Raw genomic sequence first — 27,748 nt, forward strand, 5'->3', positions numbered from 1 at the left:
GAATACTATTGAGCCTGCATGGAAGTGTACAATTTCGATGGCTTACACGGAGAGAGTGAATAAGCGGCATTACTCACCCCACCAAACAAGACATATCGAGGAAGATTTGGCCACTTATTTATCACCCAGCAGACACATGGTGGACTTTTTTTCACCCCTTTTTACTTTAAGCACATGTGGTGCATAAAGGAAGCCGGTTTATCTGTTTATCAATGTAGGTCACTACAATATACGTCCTGCTTGTCACATGTTAGAATGAACATTGTACATCATTTGATAATTTATAATCTCAGAGAAGAACTTGTGTGCAAGTCCCTATTGCATAACAGCACTACTATAAGACATTAAAATACCATAAAGTCATTTTGTTTGTCACATAAACACTGAGCTTAATGATACAAGTACTGCAATAGAATTATAGTAACATAACAGGGGATTAAATTATCATTAAGTGTGATAAATTCCCTATAAACTCATTATTAAAGTATAGTGTGTGTGTGTGTGTGTCTGTAGAAGTTGAACATGAATATATTTTCCCCTACAGTCTAATGCCTCATCCTGCTTCTCATTATAATTAAATATTTACACTGTAGAACAATATAGCAGCCTATTAATACTGTTTACAGCTCCTGTTTGTGAGCACATGATGTTTACACCACGGCTTCTCCTCTCAGACTACCCTTTCAGACCTTCTTCCAAATCTAATATACCCATCCATAAATAGCTCACCTATCGAGCCCATATTTGGCTTGAGTGACGTGGCGCCGGAGCCAATCCCGCCCGCTGAATCTTCTTAACCCCGCCTCTCCACGCTCCACCGCCTCACTAACAACTCCTCAACCGCCCATTTGCCTTAAATGGACAGGCAGGGGAGTTGATTGACAAACTAAACCACTCCCTTTCATTTATGGGGGCTCCTCCCCTCCTCTGGCTCCCTATCACTGTCTATTTTGGCAACACGGATACGCATGGAGCCTCCATCACCTCCAGTCTCTTTTACGCACCGAGTCCGATAATGCGCGCAGGTACAGGGACCCTACTCGACACATTTCTTGCCGCTATACTGAGCAATTAATCTCCTCTTATGGACTAATATGAAAGAAGTGGATGTAGAGGTCTGACACAGCCAAGAAAGGAGGCATAATTCTTGTGGATCATTCTTGTTTTCCATAACTCGAGCGTCAGCATGGATGTCTTGGCGAACCACAGTATCTTTCAGGAACTTCAGCTCGTTCACGACACCGGCTACTTCTCTGCCATGCCTTCGCTGGAGGAAAACTGGCAGCAGGTATGTCTCAACTTCCAATTAAAGCCGATGCACATCCAGCTTTTACTTCCTCTAACCAAGCAGTCCTCTCGCTGATGGGGTTGTGATCACACGCGCTCGGGATGCAGGCGTCAACTTTTGCCCCCTTAAAGCATGGATGTGTAGTTCAGGAACAAAATGAGGGAATGAAATGGTTTATATCACTCATATATCTGACAATTTTCCAAGAGATGGCAAAGTGGATGAGATGCACGCCGCGGCGCGTAATAAAGCTGTCAAATGCGATTTGGGAAGATGAAGATCTGAATCCCATCATAGAGACAGAATTGGTCGTGAATAATACATCTGCATCACTCAGATTACCGAGTTGTTAACCCCCCCCCGAATGGAGAGAAGTCCCCTCTCTTATTCATAATAGATATCCTAACATGTCTGTCTTTGTACCATCTTTAAATGCATTGGTGAAAAAAAAAGCGATAGCAGAGTGCACCATGCAGGAAAAGAATCATCTGCATGTTCGCTTTCCCATTTCACCCCCTTCAGACCCCCCCTCACGCTCACACACACACTTCCTCCATCCAAGTTCAGTAGATGAATATGGAGAAACGGGTATCCACGCGACCACATGGTGATGGATGCGTGGGGAGACGCACCGGCACTTTACACGGCCATTACTGCTCTTAGATATTACTCACACACTGTATCCTATCTCTCTTTTCTCCTCCTGTGTGTGTGTGTGTGTGTGTGTGTGTGTGTGTGTGTGTGTGTGTGTGTGTGTGTGTGTACTTGTGTGTGCTTTTAACAGTTAAAACTGCTTTTTGGTCCTCCTAGACAAGCTGTCTTGTAACATTTTACAGTCCTGAGAGGAGTCCTTTAGGAAATGCTTGAAATGTGGCACTTTTAAAAGAAATCTGAGTTTTTTATTGTCATTTTCCTTTACTCTTTAAACGCAGCTGCACCTTTCATGCATATGGGCACCATCTTTTGCATCTTTTCAAGCCCAAATAAGGGCCATGTTCCCGTCAGTCCACCTGCATGGCTGCTGCTGCTACTGGTGGAGGTGGTAGTGGTGATGATGATGCTTTCCATGCTGCACTTGACTGACCAGAGGGGGGAAAAAAATCATTGCATGGAAATTTGATGCCGGTATTGTTCATGCAAAGGGAGCTTCAGCTTTTCCCCACTTCTCTGCTCCATGCGTAAGGGGAGATGAGAAGGAGGAGGAGGGGGATGACAGGGGGAGAGATGGAGAGAAAGAGAGAGAGAGAGAGAAACCGGTGCGTGACCGCTGGATCCATTCGTTGTGGCCAAGCAGCCTAATTGGCATCCTACTGTTTGCCACCGACGCATCTTTTCATAACAAGTCTCCAACTCCCTGCCTTCACTGTCAGTGGATTTTTAAATTGCATGGGCCTACGTGCACCATATGCAGTGCGTGTCTCTCCTGTTTCTCACCCACAGCCTGCATATCAAAATCAATACCTAATGCAAATGGAAGAGAGAGCTGCATGTGTAGGCAAAAGGCTGGGGAAGCTCTTATCTGTGGAGAGTGGAAATGTCAGTTTTCTTTGACTGTCTGCAGCTTATTCTCCCAAAGACAACGTCCATTTTGGAATGAAAGAAAATCATATTGAACTGTCTCTTAAATGTAGAGGATCTGACTTAAATGCTGCCCAGCTGCGTATTGTCTATTCTCGTATAATACAAATGATACGTATGATAAAAAATGACATTTTCACACATGGGATATCTGATTTTACAGAAATGTCACACGTTTCTTCCCTGATAGCATCTATAGATCACAAGAGATGTGAGCTGACACACTTCCTGCACCTTTAGCCACTTTTGCTACTCACAAAGTCTCATGTTTAATCTTTGTATTGCATAAAGATACACAGTTTTACAGTACTCTTCATACAAAACAAGAATATGTAACACTAAAAAAGTGTAAACAGACATTTACATTTCTGTCTTTTTCTCTTTTTTCCTCACTTGTGTCCCATAACAAGTCACTGGAGTAAATATCAATTTTGTGAGCACGAGGATTATGACTTGCCCCACACTAACAAACTGCAGAGATGTTCTTGGCAAAGCGAGCCTTGTGTTCATTGTGGCGACATGAAGATGCCACCGAGTCTGCCTGAATATAGGAATTATGAGTTGCGGCTCACAGAGACCTGCGGTTTGAGCAATCCCCTCTGTATTTCAGACACAATTTAGAATTTGATGCTTTTATGGGGTCTGATGGTGAGATAGGAGGCCGTTGTTGTCGGCCCCTAAATGGCTCCCTGAGATGCGGTGGCAAGAGTGATGACTGTGTCCCCTGTTGGTGTCTGTGAGGCATGATTCAGGCGCTTATAGGGGGATGGGGAGTACAAAAGGAGGAAAGTGTTTTGGAGGTCTGCAGATGGTACATTTGAGGCTGCTATTTGTTCCATTATTGAACCTAACTGTGCCAAACTGAACTGTGCTGTCTCGCTTCCAAATCCCAGTACAGTTGGTTGTTCAGAGTTGGAACAAACAGCAAGACTGAGCCGGATTTGAAACAAGTAGAGTCGGTCAGAACTCGCTCATTATTTGTGGAATCCAAATTCCCTCAAAGGCAAAGCGTACACGTGCTATTTTCCATCTTTATACCAACAGAAAGGCTTGTCATCTCGGGCTGCAATTTGCGGTGTTTGTTATGCTCTTTTGTAAACTGGCCTTCGCTCTGATAAAGCCCCATTTGGCTCACTGTCAAACATTCATCAGCATCTTTGGAGCATTAAAAAAAAAGGCAGACAAAACATCTGGATTGGATTTCAAGCTGATATGATAGATTTTTCAACTGTCTTCAGACTCCTCTGATGACGTGCCTTCATCCACAGCACTTGACCCTGATGGGTAGGATGTAACAGGACACCACAAATGGCTGTCTGTTATTGACCTCGGGACATACTCCATACCCTCCAACACATATATTATCCCTTAGGGGTTCACCACACACACAGACACACACATACTCAGACTGAGTGCCTGATGCCTACCCAAGTGAAACGTCTGTATATTGCTGCTCAGTGCATTATGGGCTTCTATATGTGGATGTGTACAGATTGTACGTGTCTTTGATGTTTCTAAATGTGGAAGGAGCAGCAGGGTGGCCCGGCGCGACCTCCATATGCAAGCCCGCGTGCTCAAATGCATCCACTTACACCTACTTCTTGCTTGTGACTCCATAGCACGCACATTTCCCATGCAGCAGCAGCAGCAGCAGCAGCAGCTCCGTCTAGGGGGACGAGCGTAGAGGTGGAGGAAGTTGCCGAGCACGCACATTCTCCCTGCTGCAGGGTTTCGCATTTCACAGTCCGGTGGGCTCGAACCCCCCTGCCCTCCCCCAGGAGCGACAAGCACGCGCAGATACAGTCAGAGAAGAAGATGGTAAAGAGGGGCATGGTTTCCTGAAACACGGGAGGAAGAAGCAGGGATGCAGATAGAACCCTTTCCCATACACATGTTCTGGTGTGGCTTGACTTAGTTTGACTTGGCACGGCAAGGCTTGATGATGTGTCTTTAAGTGATGGCGCGCTTGTCTTGAGTTGAGTTGATGTCTGAAAGCAAACCTCTTTAGCAGTGTGCAACAGTTGATGGTAGCCAGCTATCATCATGGATTTTGGATCCACCGCTTCCTGCAGAAAAAAAAGAAAGACAGAAACGGGATGATGAAATGGATTTAGAAGAGGAAGCTACCATTCAACTTTTGAAGATAATGGCAACAGAAAGAAGTTGAAGCATCAATATTGAAGTATAGCGTCCTCCACCCAAAACAACTCATTGTTCAGATGGTATGTAAACGAGCTTCTTGGTCATCATCTTCAGGATTCCCTTATATCTGTTTCTGTTCATGTGTATAGACGGAGTCATTTTGTCAATGGCTGAGACCTCTGAGGGAAAAGCTTCTCCAGACTGGGCTAATAAAGTTGTGATCAGAGCCAGAGAGCTACATCGGCATGGTGACCCCTCTGTCAGCCTCTGGGAGGGGTGAAGAGAGGAGAGGAGAAGAGAGAGAGTGAGAAAACAGAGGGAGAAATAAAGACGAAGAGCAGAATGTGCAAGCAAACTGTGAATATGAGAATCAATGTGTGTGTGTATATATGTGTGAGTGCAAATCCATATGCAGCCGTTGTCTGCGTACGTGCACGCCGGTGCGTATGTGTGTCAGTATGTTATGTAATCCTCAGTAGGCCACAGCTGCTTTCTCACACACAGCAGGCATGCTGGGGATCGCAGCCAACTGGCCCCCTCCTTCCTGTCTCCATCTTCTTCCATCCCTCGTTCCTCCTTTCTCTCTGTCTACCCTCCTCCCCCAACCCCTTTTTTTTCCTCTTATAGAATTAGCACAGTATGGATTTTTGATCTCTGCAGAGCTGTTGTGTAAGCTCAGGACTCGTTTTCCCCGTACGCTGCTTACTTCTGTTATAACACAGCGTGGCTGCCAGGTAACAATACGCTCCAAGTCACTTTGTGCTTTGCAGAGCACCTGCAATGAGAATAGATCAGAATAATGTATTTCCTGCCTGGGAAGAAGCTAAAATACACCATCTAGTTTAAAAACACACCTCATATCTTCCCTGACCTTTTTACTCACCGCAATTTGATGTAATTTTATGCAAATTAAAATTAAATCAATCCTGTAATAGGCACAGTTCAGTATTCTGCAAGCAGGAGGAGGAAGGACAAACTGGGACTTAATCTAACTTGTCTCAAAAGAGCTCCTGGTTGTGCATGCCTGTGGTTTTATTAAAATGTCACATCAACTGTAAGTATGAGATGTGGAATTCCTGAAATCAAGTTTGGATGCTCTCCAAAGCAAAATTTAGTTAATTTCCTTTTAGTTTAACTGATGTTCAGCCCCATTTTGCACAAAGTCTCTGAAAATATGATGGAAGGTAAAAGAGCAGCAGTGTGGTCTCATCCCAGATGTTACTCTAGAGTCATTCTTAATTAGTCATACAATACACCAGCATCCTTTTTATCATTTCAGTTAATTTCCAGACATACTTGAAGTATGCCGACAAGCCCGTGCTACCTCATGACGCTCAGATGTCGAATATGAAATTGATTTCTCGCAGCATTGCTTTACTCGCCTCTAACCCGATAGCAGTCAGAAGATCTTGAAGATGGATGCCACGTAGAATCTATTTGACATGGCCTGGCCTGTGACGCACCGAGGCATGAAAGGAAGCCTTTGTGAGGCGGTGCACAATGCAGCATCTCTGCTGGATGCTTTTAAGCGTTTTCAGTACACAAAGTTATTACTCAATGCATTGATTCTGAGAAAAGATGCTCTGTTTATGAGACTGTAATAAAAAGAGCTATGAGTTCACCCAATTAGTAGAAACAGATAAATGAGCTGTAGCAGCAAAAACTCAATTTGGCTCCTGAGCAGCAGCAGTTATGTTAACAAGACAATGCTTGCTGTTTTCTGGCAGTTTTTATTTCAGTCTGTGCATTTATCTGTGCATGTATTTATCTTCACATACACACGTACAGGTTTGTGCATCTGTCTCCTCATTTCGTTATGTTACTTTTATTCTTTTGAGAGTATTTAAGCATATATCCTCACATACAGTTCCACAGGTTTGTGTGTATGTTGTGTAATGAGATGTGCGAGCGACCCCCTGACCCAGTAACATCCATTCTGCCATAAGAGCGCTTAGTGAACTCTGCCACCTCTGTCTCATCACTCAGGCAGCTGAGAGGTGATTGCCAGTGATAGGTGCCTGCTACTGCTTTATGGGCGTTGATGAAAAGGTGGGAAGCGCTGATGAAAGAGAGGACGGCGGAGGAAGTATTCATTTGTCTGACACTCTGGTGACTGGCCCGTCAGAGAGAGAGAGAGAGAGAGAGAAGGAGAGGAGGTGGTGTAAGAGAGGAGAGGATGGTGGGGAGTGAGGGAGAGGAAGCGTGGTGAACAACCACATCTTTATGTATGGCTTCCGTCTGCGAAACGCTCTGCCACCCCAGGTTTGATTAACAGTGAGAAGAGGAGCCAGTCATTTTTTTCGCCTCACACCAGCACACATGGCTTGGCAATGACTTTCACATCATTTGAGGCGAAATCGGGAAGCCGTTACAGCACCTTACAGTGATCCGACATGCTTCACTGCTGCCATCCGGCTTGGCAACCGCAGGGAGAAAAGAGAAAAGGAAGAGAAGTCTCAGGCACTCGTTTCATGATTTGAAATCACCACAGCCTCTCTCTCTCTCTCTCTCTCTCTCTGTCTCTGACAAATTCTGAGAAGACAGTTTTGACGAAGGCACTGCTGCCTTGTTTGATGTGCCCTGCTCTAACCCCTATTTAAAGTCATTGTCTCTGCAGAAAGTTGAACTTAGGCGAGTTATGCAATCACAATTTGGCACAAAGCTTATTAAAGGTCCTTTTTACGCTGAGCATGCCACAAATAAATGGTGCAAAAAGACTGGTGACAAAACACTAAGAGAGAACATACAAGAGCACAGAAGCAGAGACAGTAAAACGATGACATCACCATTACCCCAGATTATGACAGCATGTTTGATTGTCCAGTAACCATGTGGTATTTTATAATCCCCTCTGGCAGTAGCTCTGGTAGATGAGTTTTGATTTTTTTGAAACCATGAAATTTTTTATACGCGAGTAAAACATCTGAAAATTGAATCATGTTTTCCCAGTTAACTAAATCATCAGTTAAATTTTACAACGATGATATGAATTTGACTTTTTATCCATTGTTTCCAAAGATTGTAATGTGGTCCCAGTAGTTCATGTTTGAAAGAAGCATGGCATTAATGTACAATTTTGAGGCCTCAGTATTAAATTGTTCCTAATGTGTTTAAATTCTGATTCTGTTCATAACTTTTTCAACTTGAATGTTAATTGTGAATCTGTTAGTATACATAAATATTTAAACTTACTACTACTACTGATAGTCTTCTCCCTGCTACTATAGCATAAGGTACTGGATCTCTACTTGCAGATTTTGAAAAAACATACATAGGGTTTTATGGACATTGAGGTTAAAATGAGTTTGTTAACCAAGCTGATTCTTCTTGTTTTTAGCATGTAGGTATATGATGTCAGCGTATATCTGACAAGTTACAGTAGTTGAAGAAACTTCAGGTAGGTCAATAATATACAAATTAAATTACAGAGGACCCAAAGTTGAATCTTGAGGTACACCAACATGATTATGGTCAATTTGTATGGTTTTATGGTCTATACGAACAGATGTTTTCATCTGTAAGGTGTGATTTTATCAATTTAATTAAACTGACAACTTTGTAATTACAACTGCATGATTAACTATATCAAAGTCATTCTTTAAATCAAGGAAGGAGCCCCTACCACACCTCTCTTGTCCAATTTGACCTTAGTATATTCACCTGATTTGAACACTGGTGCACTCTTTGATTAACAATTTCGGAAACAGGGGTTATGGGTTTTGTTCTGTGTCTAATTTTTATACATCATTTGAAATCAGAAATAATCATATGTACTTTAGAGTTGGTAATTTCTCTAAAAGCCACTATTACTATCACTATTCAGAGGAGTGAATAATTTGATCCAAGGACATCTACAAGTTTTTGTAGAATCAATGAATTAAGGATTAAATGCTGGTGCCACTTTGATATACAAGAAGTAAAGTGTGCTTTATGTTTGGATGTTTCCCAAATTGAAGAACTATTCCTGTAAGCTTGCACCTGTTCATATTTTTGCTATGTATGACGTGAATAAAATGCTTCATGTTTCATTCATTGGCATGTAAAATAATCCTTTGGCAGTCTAAAGGATTCAAGTATTACTCCGTTGTCTTGGTTACTTGCTCCTTATCTTCCCACTTGGTCCTTAACTTGTATAATTCGCCATCCTGCTCACATATTTGGAAATCCATTCGCTTTTGATAAGAGCCACACATTCACGTCATGTCCAGGCATTTTACAGTTGTCATTGGCTGGGACATACCGAGCATTACATCCCATCTTACTGCCTACCTGTTGCTAGGCAGCCTTGGCAAGCAGGAAGACCAGTTTTGGCCTATTTGTTTGTTTAGCTGTCAGTCTGGGTAGCTAATCCCACCCCAAGGGACTCATAGCCTTCCAGAAACCAGAGATCCAGCCATGTGGACCATCTCTCTCCAAAGATTGAGAGAGAGAGAGAAAGAGGGAGGAAGAGATGGAAGGGGAGAGAGACAAGGGCAATTTGCCCTGAGTAAACACCGCTGCTTGTTGTTGTCATTCGAAGCCAGTCATCAATCATGGCCCTAAGCTCATGGTGGTGACAGCCGCAAGGACGTGCCTCGCTCTGAAGCCTGGTTGGATAGTTTATAAAGCAGGACAGTCATTGGTGAAGATCACAGCTGAAGCGCCGCTGTTGACTTTTTAGGAGAGATTTTGTAAAAGTATTTTAAAAGGAAGTTTGGCTCGAGGTGGCATTCACGGTGGTGTCACTGAGTCCAGTAAAGACGTAACAGTGCTGCCTGTGTGAGCTTGACTTTTAGCTGTATTATGTAAGAGCCACCAGGTTTACAAGTATGTACGCAATCACTTGTGTGTGTGTGGGTGTGTGTGTGTGTGTGTGTGTGTGTGTGCTCTTTGCATGCCGGCCTCAGCACTCAGCTGCGGTTGTCCAACATGTAAAGCTTGTGATGTTATTCCACCTGCTTGCTGCTCAGAGCTACTCTGATGACACATTACTGGGCAGTAGAGATTCCTGCTTTTCTTTCTTCATCTCTCTTTATTCCTGTGTCATCCTCTTCCTTTTTATCCTTTCAGTATCATCACTCTTTGACATTGTGTTATTTTCCCTCCTTTATTTACATGCTGGCTAATATGATATCCTTGATGTCTTTTTCATAATCTAACCATCTAACAACATTACAGAGACAAGAATGAGGTTTTTAGGTGTAAGGACAACAAACCCATGGCCTTGTTAGGTCAGGCTGTTTTTTTCTCCTCTTTCACTCCTCTTTCTCAAAGCTGCTTTGCATCATTTGCTTAAAATTTCACTCCATCCTACCTGTTTTGGCTGAGTGAAACCAGGGCTAAGGACACAGATGGGTGGGCAGAAATAGATAATGTCGTTTTCGATTGTCAGCAGCTGATGGTAAATTCACTGGAAGATTAAACTGGGTCCCAAATTACCCTAAAGACACCGGCATCTCCAGCCAGCTGGGTACGTCATGTAGTTTCAGTCATTCCAAGCCCCTGCAGGGCTAAGTTGTCTGAATAAGATACGACTTGTATCCTTAAAGCAAGCAGATTCAACTTGAATTGGGATAAGCCTAGACGTCAAGGCCTGAGAGCGCAATTTTTCATTATGAGAAGCATTATTTTGACATGCACCCTTGGAAGAAAACGACCATATAAGTGTCAAAGTATACAGACAGAGGGGGTGAGAAGATTTTGCACTCTGCTTAACTCTACGAACGGCCTGGGAAGTGCCCTTCTGTGATTTAATGAGACCTGTGGGAAGAACCATTCATCAGCATGACAGCGCACCTCTGTTTCCCATTGTTCTGTTCTGGTATGTGAGGAGAGCAGTGTGTGTTTTAGCCTTAATGATGGGCTGGCAACCCTTTGATTAGATGAATCTCCTGGTGCTAATTAAGAATTGGCTGCCAAAAGACATCTGTGTTTATGCCTTGTGTCCTCTCTCTTCAACTGTACTTGCATGTGAGTTGCAGGTTGCGTGCTGTGTTTCCGGTGTTGGCAATTGTGGATGTTTTGTTTCTAAATTGGGAGTTTTGGTGGCGTCCTGTGGGTTCAAATAAGTGCGGGGCCCATGACTTGGATGCAAAGATTGTTTGTTGTTGTTCCTGAAAAGAGTATTTGGAGATAAAATATGGCAATCAGCTTAAGATCAGTTCCAATAGTTCACATTTTCTGTCTATACTTGCAGATTTTCCTACTCCTTTCACAAAAATGAGACTTTTAAAGTCAAAACTTGAATGGTTACATTGCTATCTGCAGTGATTTCTTATCATCTACAATATTTCATGTGTGTGTGGATGTATTTTCATCTCTCAGAGTCATAAGCTCCCTTAAATGTGTGAATCCCTCTAGTGTTTGCAATCTTTTTTTTAACACAATAAGGAACAAATTCTATTTTATGAAACTCCATTCACAAGTCTCCTCACGTTAGGTGCAAAACCTCTACTATGAATAATACAAATCTATAAATGAACCCTATCCATACGGGGATCTGTGGTACAAATCTTAGCAAATATCAGTTTGACTTAAAAAAAACATTTAAGATTCCCTGCTGTAGATGTTTTCCCCCATCTTTTAACTAAACGGGTGGTGTCACATAAATGTTTCACTACCCAATTCCCCCTTGCTTATTTTCAGGGAAAAGAATTTGATAACTTATGCTAACAAGAGCGAAGGCATCCCCCATCCTCTCCCCCCAACCCTTCCCCTGCCTCGAAATCACTCCCCACTCATCTCTGCAAACATTTGTGTGGCTAGACGGCACATCCTCCTACTCTCCAGTTTACTGCTATGTGTTATTCAGTCTATCGTCCCAGATATTATTTCATTGTAAAATGATGCCAATTAGTAAAGCCAGTCGCCAGTGGCTGTGGTCTGGCTCCTTCTGCGTTCCGGCGGGGAAAGTTATTTGGGTCGGCAGCTATTTTCAGCCTGTGATGTTGCCAGGAATACTTTAGGGAGCAGCCACTGTTTTATAAGAGAGCACATCAATAATTTTCATTGGTGTATGTGTGTGTATGGGCGAGACAGAGAGAGCTTCACAGAAAGAGTTTATTGGGTTTATGTGTGTGTGTTTTTGTACCTGTGTGTGCTCATCGAGAAGCAAAGTGGCTGTTTTCCTTTGAATATTCAGCGGAGCAGGTTGTGTGTGTGTGTACTGTATGTGTGTTTCCCTATATGCACACAAACACATGCACTTCCTTCTGTTGCACAAATTTCATTGTAACTGTCATGACCTCCCATTAATTTAAATTTCCAAAGCCTTTAAACTTTAACCCCAAATCTTAACACAGCTTTTATTCTGGGCTCTAGCCTTTTGCCCTGTAATCACCAGTTTTTATCCAACCGAACACTCCACTTGTGGGACAGCAGTCAATGCACACACACATACACACACACACACCGACACGCAGAGGTAAAGGCCAAAGTCAATGAGTTCTAACACATTTCTCAGTGCATCTAACCGCCCTCTTTTCGTCTCCGCTGTGCAGCCGTACATTGTCGGGATGAAATTGGGGTGAAAAGTCCTCGCACTCCGTTTGCGCTTCCCCGCTGAAAAGCCAGCCGCTCAGCACCGAGGGGTGAATGGGTTCAGTCTGCCGCTCTGCCTCCGCCCATCCTTGTACAACCTCAGACACACACACACACACACACACACACACACACACACACGCACTCTCCACTCGATCTCTTGGAGGAGAGCCCACGGCAGTAGCGGTGGCAAGGAGACGTCTTTCAATATTTTAAGCAGCTTGGGCTAATCTTTGTCACTCAGGTTTGTTTTGAAAGCATTGCCGCGGGAATAAAGACGGAACGACAGCGCCCCACCTCCTGTTTGCATGGTCTCGGCTACACATAAAGTCACTGGGATGTACACGTCCTTGCGTAACCGCGCATGCACGCCTACATGTCTACGACCCCTGAGCTAATCCACCTTGGCCTTTTGCGAGACTGTGCCACTGACCTGCTTTCTGCTGCTTGTTCTTGTTCTCCTGCAGTACAGTACGTGTACGTCCCCCCCCCCCCCCCCCTGCCTTTCCTTCTTAGCTTACCCCGAGGTTTGCTGTTGTAATGAGTAACAAAGCCTCAAACTGCGGCCTTAAGAGACAGGCTAAGTGTTACACAACACCTGCGTGGCAAAAGCAGGGTAAACACAGACAAGGAAGAAAAAAAAACAAAAAAAAAACGGAGGTGGCTTCTAATTCAGCTGTCGAGAAGCATGTAAGAATGAACCATTTTGGCTCTTATCAGTGCGGGCACGGCGCCACAGTTGCACTTCACGGTTTGTGGACGTGATTGGGGTACCGAGCGGCCTTTTTCTGATGGGCAGTGTATGAGGAGGAAGCAGAGTTTTTCCGCTTCACTGTTCCCTTTATCTCTACCCTCTCTCTCCTCTCCCCTCTGTTATTTTCGGCCCTCCTCCCCTCTCTCTCTCTCTCTCTCTCCCTCTCTCTTTCTCTTTCTCTTTCGCTGCTCGCCGCTCTTTTGTTTCTCTGTGCCTTTTCCAGCCAAGGCCCCATTCTCTTGCCCCGTCATTGTGTGCGGTAATGAAGATTAGCCAGCCTGCCGCACACAATAGGGTCCCCGCATCCGGAGCGCAGACTCCCCAAATCCTGCTGCAAGCTGCTAACCCCGGTGTAAAACCACTGTTGTCGCCGACCCCCCTCTGTCCACGCACCCGCACATATATTCATGTTGTGGCTCATGTGCACCCACACACACATGAGCACACAAACAAGTCCAATATGCACTCTGCACTCTGCCGTGTTGAAAGCAAATGGCTGAAATGTCTCCTGATTAGATTAGGATGGTTTTGACAGCTGAGAGGGAGCGCTTGGCGACTCATACGCCGATAAACAGCAGCTCACCCAAATCCAGTTAAAGAGAGACAGAGTTCCCCTCCCCAGTGAGTGCAACACGGCTCCAGTCATTGGGATTATACCCTCCCTCCTCTCTCCTCCCTCCATCCTCCTTCCATCCTCCATGCCCTGCTATTCTCCTCTTCACCCCAATCTCATCCTCCTCTCCATCATTCATCTTCTACTGTCTCAAGTGCTCCCCTCTCTTTCTCCTCTCCTCTTTTCTCCTCTCTATCCTCTTTCACACTTACCTCTCCGTTTCTCCACTTAATACCAGAACAAAGACATTTTCCACACTTTGTCACAAGCTATTTAGATGGAGCAGCAGAGGTCTTTATATGCAGCGCACTTGTTGTATCCTGAGCCTAAGACCTTGTAATAACGTCTGTATCGCTCTCAAGGTCGGCAGATCTTCACGAGTTCAACCTGTTTATTTGTTGAGCCGCTTTCGTTTCGTTTAGGGGGGAGTGTGGTTTATGCAGCTTCTGGAAAGATGGATTATCCACACCTGACAGTGGTTGTTTCTCATAGTGTGAAAATATTGTAGCAACACATGTGCCACATTTTGAAAGTTTGGAACATTTTATGCTTATTTGCTCTCATATTTGTCTGTCACAAAGCAGGAGTCAGAAAACAGTAACATGGGAAACTGGGGACATTGGGAAACAGTGGCTCTGTCCAAAAGATGCAAAAAACCACCTACTCACTAAATAGTATGTTATATGGGGTTTGTTTAATCCGTACAAAAACAAAAGTGTTTACAGAGGATGAGCTGACTTCCTGGTGTCTCTAGTGGTTTCTTGGCTACTTCACAGCGATAACTGGAAACCAAGACAGTGAATAATCAGCATTCCCGACAACTCCTTCTCTCATTAAAATGTGTCTGCTTTTCATCCAGCATGTCAGAAATATAGCACTGTGACTAATGTTTGTTTTCATTATTGGTAAATTGATCAGTTATTTCTTTTTAGATTATTTGTTTCATTTAGAAAGTGTCAAAAATGATGGACAAAAAGACCCATTTCAAAACCCAAGGTGAGATCTTCAAATTGTTTCTTTTGTCTGACCATCAATCCCAAACTAAAATATATTCAGTTTACATAAAAAAGAGAGAAAAGCTGAACATTTGCACATTTCTGATTTGCTGAAGGCATTTTTTTGTAATCATTTGAACCATTTTGGTACTAGAAAAATGTTATTTGTTTGTTAACCAACTTGAGGCCCTACATTTCTTGAAATTTCTTACTTGGTGTCCCATTAGTCTTCGTGGTGTGTTATGGGAAGACAGAGGGGACACCTCTGGTGCCAGGAAGATGTGGAGGTGTGCTCTCTTGTTGTGTCTGCTCGGAGAAAGCAATGGGAAATGTCTTTCTGCTCCATTAAGCAGAGGTCACCAGGTTTTTGCGCTCCAAGTGCTCCATCATTGTGGCTTTCCTGCGAGATGAAAGGTGCTTTGAAGATGCCCCATCGCACACACAAACACACAAATACACGTGTCGCACAAACCACCAGTAACTGAGTGTCTGGCAGGTATTTGTTGCCTGAAAATGAGCAAAACTGAACCTCATAGTCACGCTTCTCTGAGGAGAGACATTCACAGGTTCAATTCCTCTGTCCAAGAGGAATATGCTAAAGGATGAGCACTTTAATGAGAATTAAAGTGTCAGCTTAAATGCCTGAAATGTAAATCTAAGCATTAAGTCCAGTATAGAAAATTGGATATCCCGCCTGAATACTGTTTTAAGTGCATGCCCATCGTGCCTATTAGTGAGCCAATCCAAACAAAAATTGACTCTGTGTAAAGGACAGTGACAGGTTTACAAGCAAATGTGCATTATTCCCTCAAACTCCGTCAGCAAATTGTGATTTAACAACTGGCAGTGTCTGTTATCAGCTTAAAGCCCGCACTGTGTAAAACTGCCTCAAGGTGCTGCGTTGCCAGGCTTTGACGGAGGGGCTGACGGCGGCTCCGATTATTACTGTGAGGCTAATGTCGTCTGATAAGGCCGCCTGTGTAATTAAGCTGTTTCCGTGGCGTGTTATCTGAAGCTAGGTGAGGTTCGGCTGCCTGGAGAGATGGAGCTGTTAGTCAATGAGGAGAGGGACTCCTGTCTGCTGTCTCTGGCTTTTCAAGCTTCATATCTACCCCTCTCTTTCTTCTCCTGTAATCTGCAGCATCTTTTTTTTGCTCATGCTTTTGTAGGTGGGAAGATGCTGCAGCTTCACCCTTTACACAGTCTCCAAACTTTCTACCTTAATCTCAAATGTATGCTAACTCTTTGCATACTCGCGTCTTCATCTTTTACCCTTTTACCTGTCTGCCTTTTCCTCCCTCTCTTTGGGGAAAGCAGATAAATTAGCTTTGTCTCGCCCCTCTAGCTCCTTCTCTTTGTGTCTCATCTCCCTCCGTCTCTCTCCTTTGCTTTGTTGCTGTGGAGCCCCGTCGGGGCAACAGGAGCCATCCTCCTGGCCAAACACAGCACCCCCTGCCACCATCTCCACTGAGAATAACAGGGCGATGCGAGGGCGCCGTGCTATTCAGATCAGTGTCGAGGAAAATGAAGCGTTATCTCCCCACCCGCTCCCCCCACCCTTTCCCCTCCTTCTGGCCCTGTAGGCAGGTTCCCCGCTCGACTGGGATCCGCCGATGACGCCATGCTGCTCTCCAAGGAGTCTGAAATCTGGGGGCCAGAGCTCTTAGAGAGTGCACTGGGAGGAGCAAAAACCCTGAAGGGGAGCTTAGAGAGGGAGGGGGGTTGCTTTTGGAGATTTTGTGTGTGTGTGTGTGTGTGTGTGTTTGTGTGTGTGTACGGGTGGGGGTGCTGTGTAAGTATTGCTCAGTGAAGCTATACATTACCGTCTCTGTCAGCTGCGACAGCCACCGCTGATGAGCTCCTGCGCAGTATCATTTCGTATCGATTAGGCACTGCGACGCAAACACACACACAAACACACAAAGGCTGTTGGTGAGATGGCCAGTGCCTAGGGCTACTGGTCATTTAGCTGTCACCTCAAAGTGATGGCTATGCCCGGCTCACCAGATCAATGGGGGACATAGGCTCGGCTCTATATATATATACACACATGCGAAAGACTGCTTTGTGAATTAAGCACCTGCCCAAACTTTTCCTCCCATAAAAGTGCCAAGTGTGTTGCTGAATCACAAGCAGCAATAACACAAGGCAGCTGTGAACAAACAGTGTCATAAAATTGAAATCAAAGGAATAAGAAATGAAAGAGAAGACGATCCGGTCACCTGGTTCACTGCATTCCAGCTTTTCCTCCTGATGGGATGGTTGCAGCCTTGGCAGCCTTGTGCGGGGGTAAAATAGTGATTAATTTCTCAAAAGGATTTTAATCATAGATGGTATTGCAGTGGCATTGCATGCACACCCCGTGAATCAAACCAAGGCCTTCTTATGTGCTGGTGACCGATAATATTGTGCGATTTAAATGAAAAGCATACAACAAGCAATAAACCTGTCCTGTCAGCTGAATGCGAGACAACAAGAAGAGAAGAAAAGATGCCAAGAAGCTGGCGTTCAACTTAATTCATCCATGACATGAGTCTTACTCACTTTTAAAATTAGTAATCAAACCCCTGCTATTTGAAAATGCCCGCAAGTAATCAAAATGTCATGTTGGTGCTGAAAAATAATCTTTTTTTCCCCCCAATTTGTGGAATATGTCACCGATCACAAAAGAAAAGAAAAGCTGAGTAAACTGTGGTAAAAGCTTTAAAAATCAACACTAAAAATATATACAGCTACCCTAAAGTATTAATTATTTTGTTTCAATATGTGACATGCCACTGTGGTGACATTTCCATTTTTTATGTTAATAATACATAATCAGCATGTCTCATAATCTACATCATCTCAATTAAGCAATACAATGATTTCCATATAGTCCAGAAGCTTGGGAGAATAGTGCTGCAGGGAATCATGGGTCATCTTTGGAAAGACTTTACCACCCCCGAAACCAAAGTGCAACAATAGTACAGCAGCATCACCCCCCTTCAGCTCAGCCCCCCTGTACAGCCCTGCCCTTTTCAACCCTGCTAGCATCAACCACTGAATATTATTCATAGCACCTTGTCTCTATCACGGCATCTGTAAAAACTAAACACGATCATCCTAAAATTAATGAGCCGTATCCACCCCATTACATTTATCTGTTTAGTGGTGTTTTGGGCCTTCCTTTAGGGCATTATGCATGCTCTTCTGTTCATATTTATAACCCAGGCTTTTTATTAGCGACGTAGCGGGGTGCTAACAGTTGGGAGGCAGCCTGTGCTTTGATGGCGATGGCAGGCGTCTCGGCGCAGGCCAAATGTGAAGGGAGGTGACGGGGAGAGAGGATCAGCTGCCAGGCCAAGGGCCCCATGGAAGAGGGGAGGAGAGGGTGAGACAGAGAGGAGAGGTGAGGATTTTTTTTTTTTTTTTAAAGACAGAGAATGAAAAGTAGAAGAAGTGAGTGAAGCAGAACTGGTTCACAGCTCTCAGCCTGTCTTGTGATCAGCGAATATTTTGTCACACCTGCTGTATTTTAAGCCTCACTAACCTGAGGTGTGTTCTGCATGTGTGATTCACAGTGTGTGTGTGTGTGTCTGTGTGTGTGTGCTCACTTTTGTGTACAGTGAAAGGAATACAACACACATTTGTCTATGGGTCATTTTTCCCTCTTTATTGTTTTTTTGAAGCATTTGGAGGTTTAATATTAAAAGTGCTTTGCTAAAATGGCGCAAACATAGTAAAGGTGACTAAATCTGTAGTTGTGGTTTTACTCCTCTGTATATCACACATATATCCTGTACATGTTTATATTTGTGAAGAAAAGGCTTGTGCCCATGCAAATATTGCACTAAACACTGCTGAAATGTGCACTCATCCCTTCATTTCCTCAATATTGATCTCTTACATGCATTGCTGTTTCCGAAGTAACAAGACGCAATGACTATTTTGATACTTGGTAAATTATTTCTGTCACTTATCAAAGAAACTTTGAAGAAAATTTGCAGGCTCCTGCTTGTCAAATGTGAGAATTTTCTTCTTTTCTCTGTTTCATATGATTTTTTTATTTTTGGATTTTGGATTGGTGGTTAATAGAATCAAGCAATGTGAAAAATGTTGACCTGTTGAGGCTTTCTGGTGTGTGTAGAGCACGATATAGTGCAACCATTAGGGTCACGCTGATTTGAGGCTTTCTACAGCTTACATTTCCAGCTGTTTTAAACTGGAAGCAAATCATGAAGAATGAATGCAGTCAGGATTTTACCAAATTTCCTAGTGTGTTTCTGCTACTTGGTGCACATAGATAATGTGAACCTATGCAAAGAAAAGTAAAATGCTTTAGAAGAGCACTCCTGGAGCTGGTGATAATTTCCTCTCCTGCACAAGAGAGATGCTTGACAGTATGAAAGCTTGACCACCATGCACCAGCAAAGCGATTACCTCCGGTGTGGAGGTGGAGGTGGAGGTGGGACTGCTGGAACAGCCGTTGGATTGCCTCAGCTTATCCTGGCTAATGTGAAGGAATCATCCCGAAAGCCTTTTAGGAAATGGACCCTGCCTTTGTGTGGAGCCAATTGATGTTGGCTCTCCTGATCGGCGTCCATCCAATCAGAGTTGAAGCGGGCCGTGTGTGCTCCTTTATCTTGGCTATTGTGTGATGCTTTTGGCTCTCGACTCCTTGCCCACACACAAACACACACACACACACACACACACACAGACACACGCACACACACACATACACGGATGCAAGTTACACACATACTTTAGGCCATGAGATCAACAAATAGAAGTGTTTATGCATGCGCGTAGGTGTTCACACAAACACACATACAAGAGCCGCATAATTACGCACAGAGCAGCATAATTATGCTACTCACGCATACACACGCGCTTGCAAAATTATGTGCACACACAAACTTGCATAATTACACATACAGATACAGTGCATACACCCACACTACTACACACATAGGAACTGCTGATCAACTACATGACCTTCTCTCTAACAGTGTTAATGTCACCACCTGGGGGAGGAAGGGGGGTGTGTGGGAGGGAGGGAGGGATGGAGGGGGAGGGGATGGAAGGGCCTTGATGGAGTGAAGGGAGAAAAGAAGATGGAAGGAGAGCGTCATACCCGCCACCCCCCCCCCCCTCACCTTTCATCCGCTCTTACCTTGTCAAACGTCCCACATTCTGTATGCACACACATGTAAGTACAGTACGTGTGTGTGTGTGTGCCTCTCGTAGTGTCGCAGTCGACATCTGAGCACATCACTGTGGGTCGTAACCTAACATTTAGTGTGCGTGAACCCTTTCCTGAGTGTGCATGAGTGTGTGTGTGTGTGTGTGTGTGAGGCCCGTGGCTTGCCCGCTGACAGGATCCTGTTACGCCAAATGTCACACTTCCAAAAAGGATTCACCCCCCGCCGAGAAAATGAAGTCAAGACCTTCCTCCGCTCTTTCTCCCTCTCCTCTATCCTCTCCTGCTTCCTTCACCTTGTCCCTCCATCACTCTGCTCCTCCTTCTCCTCCTTCTTCCTCACCTTCCACTCTCACTTATCCGTTTCTATCCTCTTTTCCGCTCCCTTGAACTATCTCTACCTCACACACACACACACACACACACACACACACACACACACACACACACACACACACACACACACACACACACACACACACACGTACCCTCACCTTGGTTTGCAGTCCTCAGCGTTTTGCTGAATAAAGTCCCCTTTAACTGGCTGGTTTAAGCGGATAATTAGTCCTCACCTTGGGAGAGGAGGAGACGACAATGAGAGGAAAAAGAGAAAAATAGGGGAGAAAAGGGAGTGATTTTGGAGAGTCGATAGGGGGTGAGGCAGAAGAAGGGTGATGGTGAAAATAAGCAAGAGAGAGAGAGTGATGTGGGCAGACGGAGTTGAAAGATAGTGCTGAGCATGTTGTCAACAGAGCAGGTTTAGGTTTTTTTTTTCTCCCTGGCAGCCACTCGATCACCACTCTATAACTCACAGGTTGACGCACGCTATTCCCTTCATCATGTCTTGATGCCTTCAATATTTAATTGTGCTCTGAAAGAAGGGATAAAGGAAAAAAAAGCCCCATCTCATTTAATTCAGTGGCCTCAGCCATCAAGGAAACAGTAGAGACCTCTCAGATAGTGCATGAAAGAAGTTATCTTTTAAAGGCTTCAGACAAAAAAGAAAAGAAAGAAAAGAAAAACATGTGGGCGTAGTGGAAGGAGGAGGCACAGTGCATTATCTGCACCTCTTGATGTAGATGTGGTCTCGAGAAGCTTTTTTAATTTGATGTCAGTATGCAAATACTGTAAACAGTCAAAAAACAACACTCCAAATCCTTTTTTGTTCTTGGAAGAAGACGACTTTGAGGAGAAATCACACTCCCTTAGCAACAGACACCCCTTCCCCTCCAAAAAAGAAAAAAAAAGAAAAAAGTGTGGTTTTATTTTTAGAAGGTGCAAACAAGGAGAGGGGTGGGGAGTTCTAAGATTGTAAATGTCTTGATGTGTTCAGTCTGTACAACCTTATTCCTGATAATGGAACTAGCTACTCTGTCTGTCAGTGCCTATTTACACACAAATGAAGTGGCGAGTAGCACGCGCCCAGTGGAGCTGCTAGCCTCCATCTCAGCTGTCAAAACGGGTTAGCAGCTACAAGCGAAACACAACGATCCCTGGGATCAAACTGGCGCCGTCCATTCAAACATAATAGCTTCATCCTTGGACATGGAGCGTCTCTTTCCCCCACTGGCTCTCCTCTTAGATCCTTGCCAGCTTGTTGTAAAGTAATAGACTTCTCAGGATGCCAGTTCACACAAATCGGGGATGCAGCCTTTTATTTGCCCTCCGCGGGGAGAGGTGTTTGGAGTAATAGGGATGAAGCAGACCATAACTACAGCTGAATAAATCTTCCTATCTTGGCTCAGTGGAAGCCGGTGCACACATGGCTTGTCAAAGCTCTATAAAATGTTGTTTGATAGGAGTTCTGTATAGTTTAGCACTTCTCCTCCTGCTATCCACTCGCCTCGCTTTTCGTTCCACGCTACAACGGCTGCAATCAATCAGTGTGTAATCAGCCGTCTTGCTGGAGCTGCCAGGTAATCCTGGCTGTCTTGGTGGCTATCTGTGCGTGTGTGCATGTGACAGCTGGCAGAGCTGCTAAGTTGCCTGTCTGGGTGAGCGGATGGCACCATGCAGATTTTCTCTACACAGTGTGTAAAGGCATATCAGATGATCTGATGGCTGTTGAAATTGTCAAGTGGGATTTGAGAGTGAGGACAGACATTTTTACTACAGCTGGCCAAATGCATGAACGTGCCTGAATTGAGTCTAAATTGAGTCTCCTCTCCCAATTTTTCTCTTTCAGACTTGCCTTGAATTGGAGCGTTATCTGCAGACGGAGCCCAAACGCTTGTCTGAACTCTTCGACCAAGACTTGGATGGCCTCTTGACTCCGGCATACCTGAAAGAGGACGGGGAGGAAGAGTTGTCAGATGCCTTGCTCCCCAGCCTGCCCAGCCTCCCTGAACCCCCAAGCCCACCTCAAGTGATCCTCTGCCCAACACGTAAGAACTTCCCCTCAACCGGTGCAATGAAAAAAGACCTTAAACCCAAGGGCCAGGGTCTGGAAACTGTAGAAGGGATGGAAGGGGTTCACCAGGCCCAGCTGAGCGCCGTCACCTCCTTGACGCCCCCCTCATCGCCAGAACTCGGCCGGCACCTCGTCAAACCCAACCAGACGCTGACGGCCTCAGCTGACGGGACGCTCACCCTAAAGCTGGTGGCTAGGAAGGTGGGGCTTAGCGCGGCCCGGCTGGTGGCGGCACATGCGCTTCCCGTGCGGATGAAGGACGAAGAGGAGGGGGCTGCATGTGTGATTGGGGTGGGGGAGCTACCGGAGAACAAGAAGAGGATTCACCGTTGTCAATTCAATGGCTGCAGGAAGGTGTACACCAAGAGCTCCCACTTAAAGGCCCATCAGAGGACACACACAGGTGAGAATTAGTCATAAGGCTGAAGATGTTGGAGTTATAGTAGTAAAAGAGGAGGCTGTAGCAGAGTATTAGTTTAGTTTTAATTTGAATATTTCAGTTGCTATGTTGCCTTCATTCAGCTTCAGGACTGGTTGAATATTATTCTTTTGAATCACCTAAAAATCTTACATTCATGCATTTTAATGTGGATAGGAGTGCTGTAGAGATATAATGTTACCAAAGCTGTAGGTATTTTGAATATCAACATTTACTTCATGCACTTCTCAGATTAATATTGACCCGATGCCAGCCCTAATCCATGTCTTAACATATTGTATCCAGTTTTAGAAAATCTGGATAGCTAAAAAACACATGTAATGCGTGTGAAAAAAGTGCATCAAAGTGGCTGAGCAGAATCCATACTGCTAGAGCAGTATGGAAGACAACACAGATAACAACTGTCTGTGGACAGATGCTGAAATAAACTGTCTGCTGGCACTTTGAAGGCGATGATGATGGATCTCCATTTCTCATGCCTCTATGTTGGAAAGCTGCATCACCAGCGTACGTAGTTACTGACGCCTACGTTGTTACCACAGCAACCCATGCAGATAGGCTGCTGATGCCTTGACACACAAATCCCATCTGATCACTTGCAGATATTAGTGCGGACAGTCTGTCTTAAAGATCTGATTTGAGAAACAAATGTGATTTACCTGCTCTCTGAACAAAGCCTGAGAGAGGCGACTCTGAGGGCAGTGAAGCCACTTGATACACCTGTGGGTAATGAACTTGATTGACACTCATTGTTGCTGACAGGATAAAAAAGACTCAATCCTGAGGCTAAATGACTACTGCACAGTGAAGAGAGAACCACCAAGGAATTTTATTCCTCAGTGCTGAACACAGAAACTGAAAGAAAATAGTTTAAAAATCATTGTTTCATCAGGTTGGATTTTGTACTTGTTGGACTTTGACTGTTGTTGATCATAATCCTTTTTTCTTATACATATATCTATTTTTTGCAAGAGCTTTCTTTTTTTTCACTTTAGTTTTTATTGATTTTTCACTTTTGTATGTGCATCTGCCGATACACTCACACACCACATCAGACAATACAGAAATCAAATAGAGCCTTTGCAAGAGCTTTGTAATGAAATACTTAATACATTAATACATTTAATTAATGCAGTCAGGTCTCGGCTAGTCAATCAGACAAAGACTTTGTTAGTTTACTTCTGGATAATTCTTCTGGTTTGTGAGGGGAAATAAACTGTGAACAAAGTTTTCTACAAGAGATATATAAACTGTTTCATAATAGACGCTATCTACGTTATGAATTTTCATGAGTTTATGTCTATCTATCCATCCAGTCATTTATTCATTCATCTTGAATTCCTCGATAACCTGACTTGAGATAATTGAGGAAAATCCACCTGCTTCACATTCCTGGAACAAGCACAAAATGCATTTAAGAAATGATAAGGGGAAAAAAAAGAAAAAACTCTGTAATCATTGAACAGACTTAAAGCCTGGTCCCCTCTGTGCCACATGGAAATATCACTATGTAAGATAAAAATGTGATGATTTAAGAAAACCCACTTCTCTTATCCCGCTCTTTCTACCTAAGTACTTCTCTGTGCCAAACCAGGACGGGCGCTCCTTGTCAAGGTTCTTCTCAAGAAGGAAGGGGGGAGGGTTTCGGGAGCTATAACTCTCCCGCTCTTCCATCTCAATCCCAAACCACTCAGACCCCTGTCGGGGAGCTGTCCTCCGTCTGAGTAACTGCACAGTGATGGATGGATTGACCTGGATGGGCCGCCATTTCCCCCGGTTTATTTCAGGCCCCCCTGTCCTCTGTGCGTTCTATAAGTCTAGGTCAGTGGTTCTCAATCTATGGTTGGAGACTGCCTGATTTAGCAGGGGTGGTAATCATTTTAAAAACAAAAAAAAATGTTTCAAACATAACAGCACGATACCCTCAGGAGGCAGGTCATGAGTGATACCAGCTGTACGTTTATTTCAATTAAGAAGGGAAAGGGAAAACGAGGAATTGTTGTTTTTGGCGTCTGTGTTTGCTGTTATTAATTATCAGGTTTGGGTTCATCACCCTTTTGCTTTCACATGTTGTTCACACCAAGCATGTTTGGGGTGTTTATTGAAGGTGTTTCCTCTTTTGGTTTGGTTGTGAAGGTGAGAACAGTGGAAATAATTACTGTACAGTGGCTAAAACTGCACATCTCCACTTGCCTCTAATGAGATGGATATTGACGTCTCATAGCTGGCCATTGCTCATGTTGGGAAAGCCTAGAATAACTAATATATAGCTCTTATGTTTTAACCAGTGGAGCTACAGCAAAGAGCGTCCATCATGCAAAATGAAGTTACAGAGACTCAAATTAGGTTTGCGCCCTCCCCATCATCTAAATCCCTAAACTCACAGTTTGACAGATTACCACAGCTGCCCAACACAGAAGCTACGTGGGACTTGTTTACTGGCTCTGGCTCACTTGTATTCAGGGTGTGTGAATTTAAAGAAAAGTAAAGTTGTCAGCTACTGTATGTTAAGAATGAAGAAAACATGCCGCATGTGTGATCACACCATCGACGGTGCGCGCCACAGGTTTAAGCGTCAGCCAGACTGGAACAAAGGGCACAGACACGCGATCATTGATTTCCCCAGTGTGGTGTGTCTACAGCCCCTGTGATTAAACTCCATGCCAACTGGGCAAACTCTGTTAGACCAGAGCCACTGATGCAGTCCAGTCAGAATATCCATACAAGCAAAGGGCTGGACAGGAAGACTAATTGACATGCTGTCCATCTCAAGAATCCCATATTGAGAATTAAAAGATAATGCTGCACAGTTTTGTAACTTTAAGACCAGATTTGTCAGACATTCTTCAAAGTGAAGAGAAGTTAGGAGCTCTGGATAAAAAAAACTACCCATCAATGGTTCCCAAAAACTTAAAAGAAAGTTGATGTCTTCATATTATTTGGATGAACCAAAAACATTAAATCAATAAGAATAATATAAAAAAACAGTAAATTGTCACATTTGAGCAGCTGGAACCAACAGATGTTTGAAAATGATGATCAACTTATTGCCTTATCGTTTCAGGACAATTTTCCTCTTTCAATGCAATTAGGAAGATCCTTGTCACATGACATTAAGTCACCTATTGAAGACTATTGTCTCTCTAAGCTAATTCTTCCTTTCAGTACTCAGTAAAATTGATATGATAGTGATTTAATGACATGATGCTGCATGTCTTACCTTAAGGGATTCAGTTCCTTGAGGATCCCTTCCCCCAATTGAGCTTATCATTGTCACTTAAGGTGCTTTAGATAAAAGCATCCACCAAAAGAACATCTGTCTTGTTATTCAAACCAGGAAGGTAGAATGATAAAAGGGAGCGGAATTTTCAACATAAGATGACACAAAGAAAACACAAAGGCTGAAGAAAAGGGAGAAGAAGAGGAGAAAGAGAGAGTGACGCGAAGTGAAACAAAGAGTAGATGAAGACAGAAGACAGGAATGGGGGAGGTACAGTAGAGCGACCCTCTTCAGAAAAAGACAGCAGTGCCACAGGCTCCCCCATTCACTGAGCCATTATCCTGACAAGTTTAAAGATGTCATTACTCAAATCCTCTTTTTCTTAGTTGTTATTTCCATAAATTACCGACGGAGAAAAGGCGACGATTTAATCTGGAATTAGACGGGCTGAGTTGAAATGACAGTGCCCTGTAGAGCTTCTTGTGAATAGGCTTATGGCAGATAAGGAATGGTACAATTAGATTTTGGGCAGGGTGAGGGAACGGGTAAAACACGAGGCCTGTTGGGTTATTCGTGCTCTCCTCTCTTTCTCTCTCTGTTTCTCATCTGCTTCGCTCTCTTGCTCTTTCTGTATTTCTAATCTCTCTCTTGCTCTCCTTCCTTTCGTTCTAGTCCTTTTTCGCCGGCATGTCTGTGTGTTTGCCTCTCTGCTGCTCTCTGTCCTTTTTCTCTAAATGAAACTGCAGGCCTGTATTTGTGTTCTGCATGGTATTAAACAACACTCACAACCTAAGATCTACACTACAGTATACTGCCAGATGTATGTGGACATCCCTGTACATATGTCCATTTGTACTTTATAAGGGTCATTCAGTACACTCAGATGTCCACATGCATATTATCTAATAAACCATAATTATTTATCTTATTGAACTTCTTTAAACCAATCAGACAGGAAAAAGTCAACTTCTACTTTAAGTAAACTTGACTATGTTTTTGTTTAGCTCACATTTATTAATACTGCTGTATAATATGAGTGGTTAAACAACATTAATCAGGTGTTGTAAACTTTATTGATAACAGTTGCATATTCTTCTCAATGTGAGGTCTGAGGGGTCGATGAAGGACTTCCAGGCGGTTCCCAGAAAAATAGGGAATATTTTAATGACTGGAATATATAAGTATAACTTTTCTGTTCATAGGTTTCACCCTCTTCACTGTTATCAGCCTGCAGTGTAAAGGAAAGGTAAAATTTTTCAAGCCTGTCTTAAAACAACAGTCATGTCCCCATATGAACACTGAAGACCCCTTCTTAAATCGCTTTCAATGGAGGTGATGAGCAAAAATAAACTTTTTTTTTAAATTTAAATATAAAGCTTCAGCAGTCCAAGTTAGTCAAATTAACTGCATACATTTCAAAGTGACAGTATTTTTAGTATGCTGAGCGTAACAAAAAGGGGTAATGGTATTAAAAGACTAACTGTGACAGATATCCACTTGATTTGACTATTTTGGTTGGTTGAAACGGCATACTAGGAGATCCTTTATGATGTGTTTAAATGTCTCTATAGATTCTGACCTGCTAACTAAATGCCTGAATTTGATTTGA

At 43.7% G+C, this 27,748-nt stretch overlaps 1 protein-coding gene across 1 annotated transcript in view; it reads left to right on the plus strand.

Annotated features, from left to right (window-relative positions):
* Nucleotides 1-1,186: 1,186 nt before the first annotated feature.
* Nucleotides 1,187-27,748, plus strand: part of LOC128354360 (Krueppel-like factor 7) — a 33,485-nt gene continuing 6,923 nt past the window's right edge. Inside the window, exons 1-2 of the mRNA XM_053314597.1 lie at nucleotides 1,187-1,288; nucleotides 22,256-22,883. Of these exons, the coding sequence (XP_053170572.1) occupies nucleotides 1,187-1,288; nucleotides 22,256-22,883 (730 nt within the window). The remainder of the gene's footprint in view (nucleotides 1,289-22,255; nucleotides 22,884-27,748) is intronic.

This window comes from Scomber japonicus, chromosome 24 (assembly GCF_027409825.1).
Source record: "Scomber japonicus isolate fScoJap1 chromosome 24, fScoJap1.pri, whole genome shotgun sequence".
Taxonomy (NCBI): domain Eukaryota; kingdom Metazoa; phylum Chordata; class Actinopteri; order Scombriformes; family Scombridae; genus Scomber; species Scomber japonicus.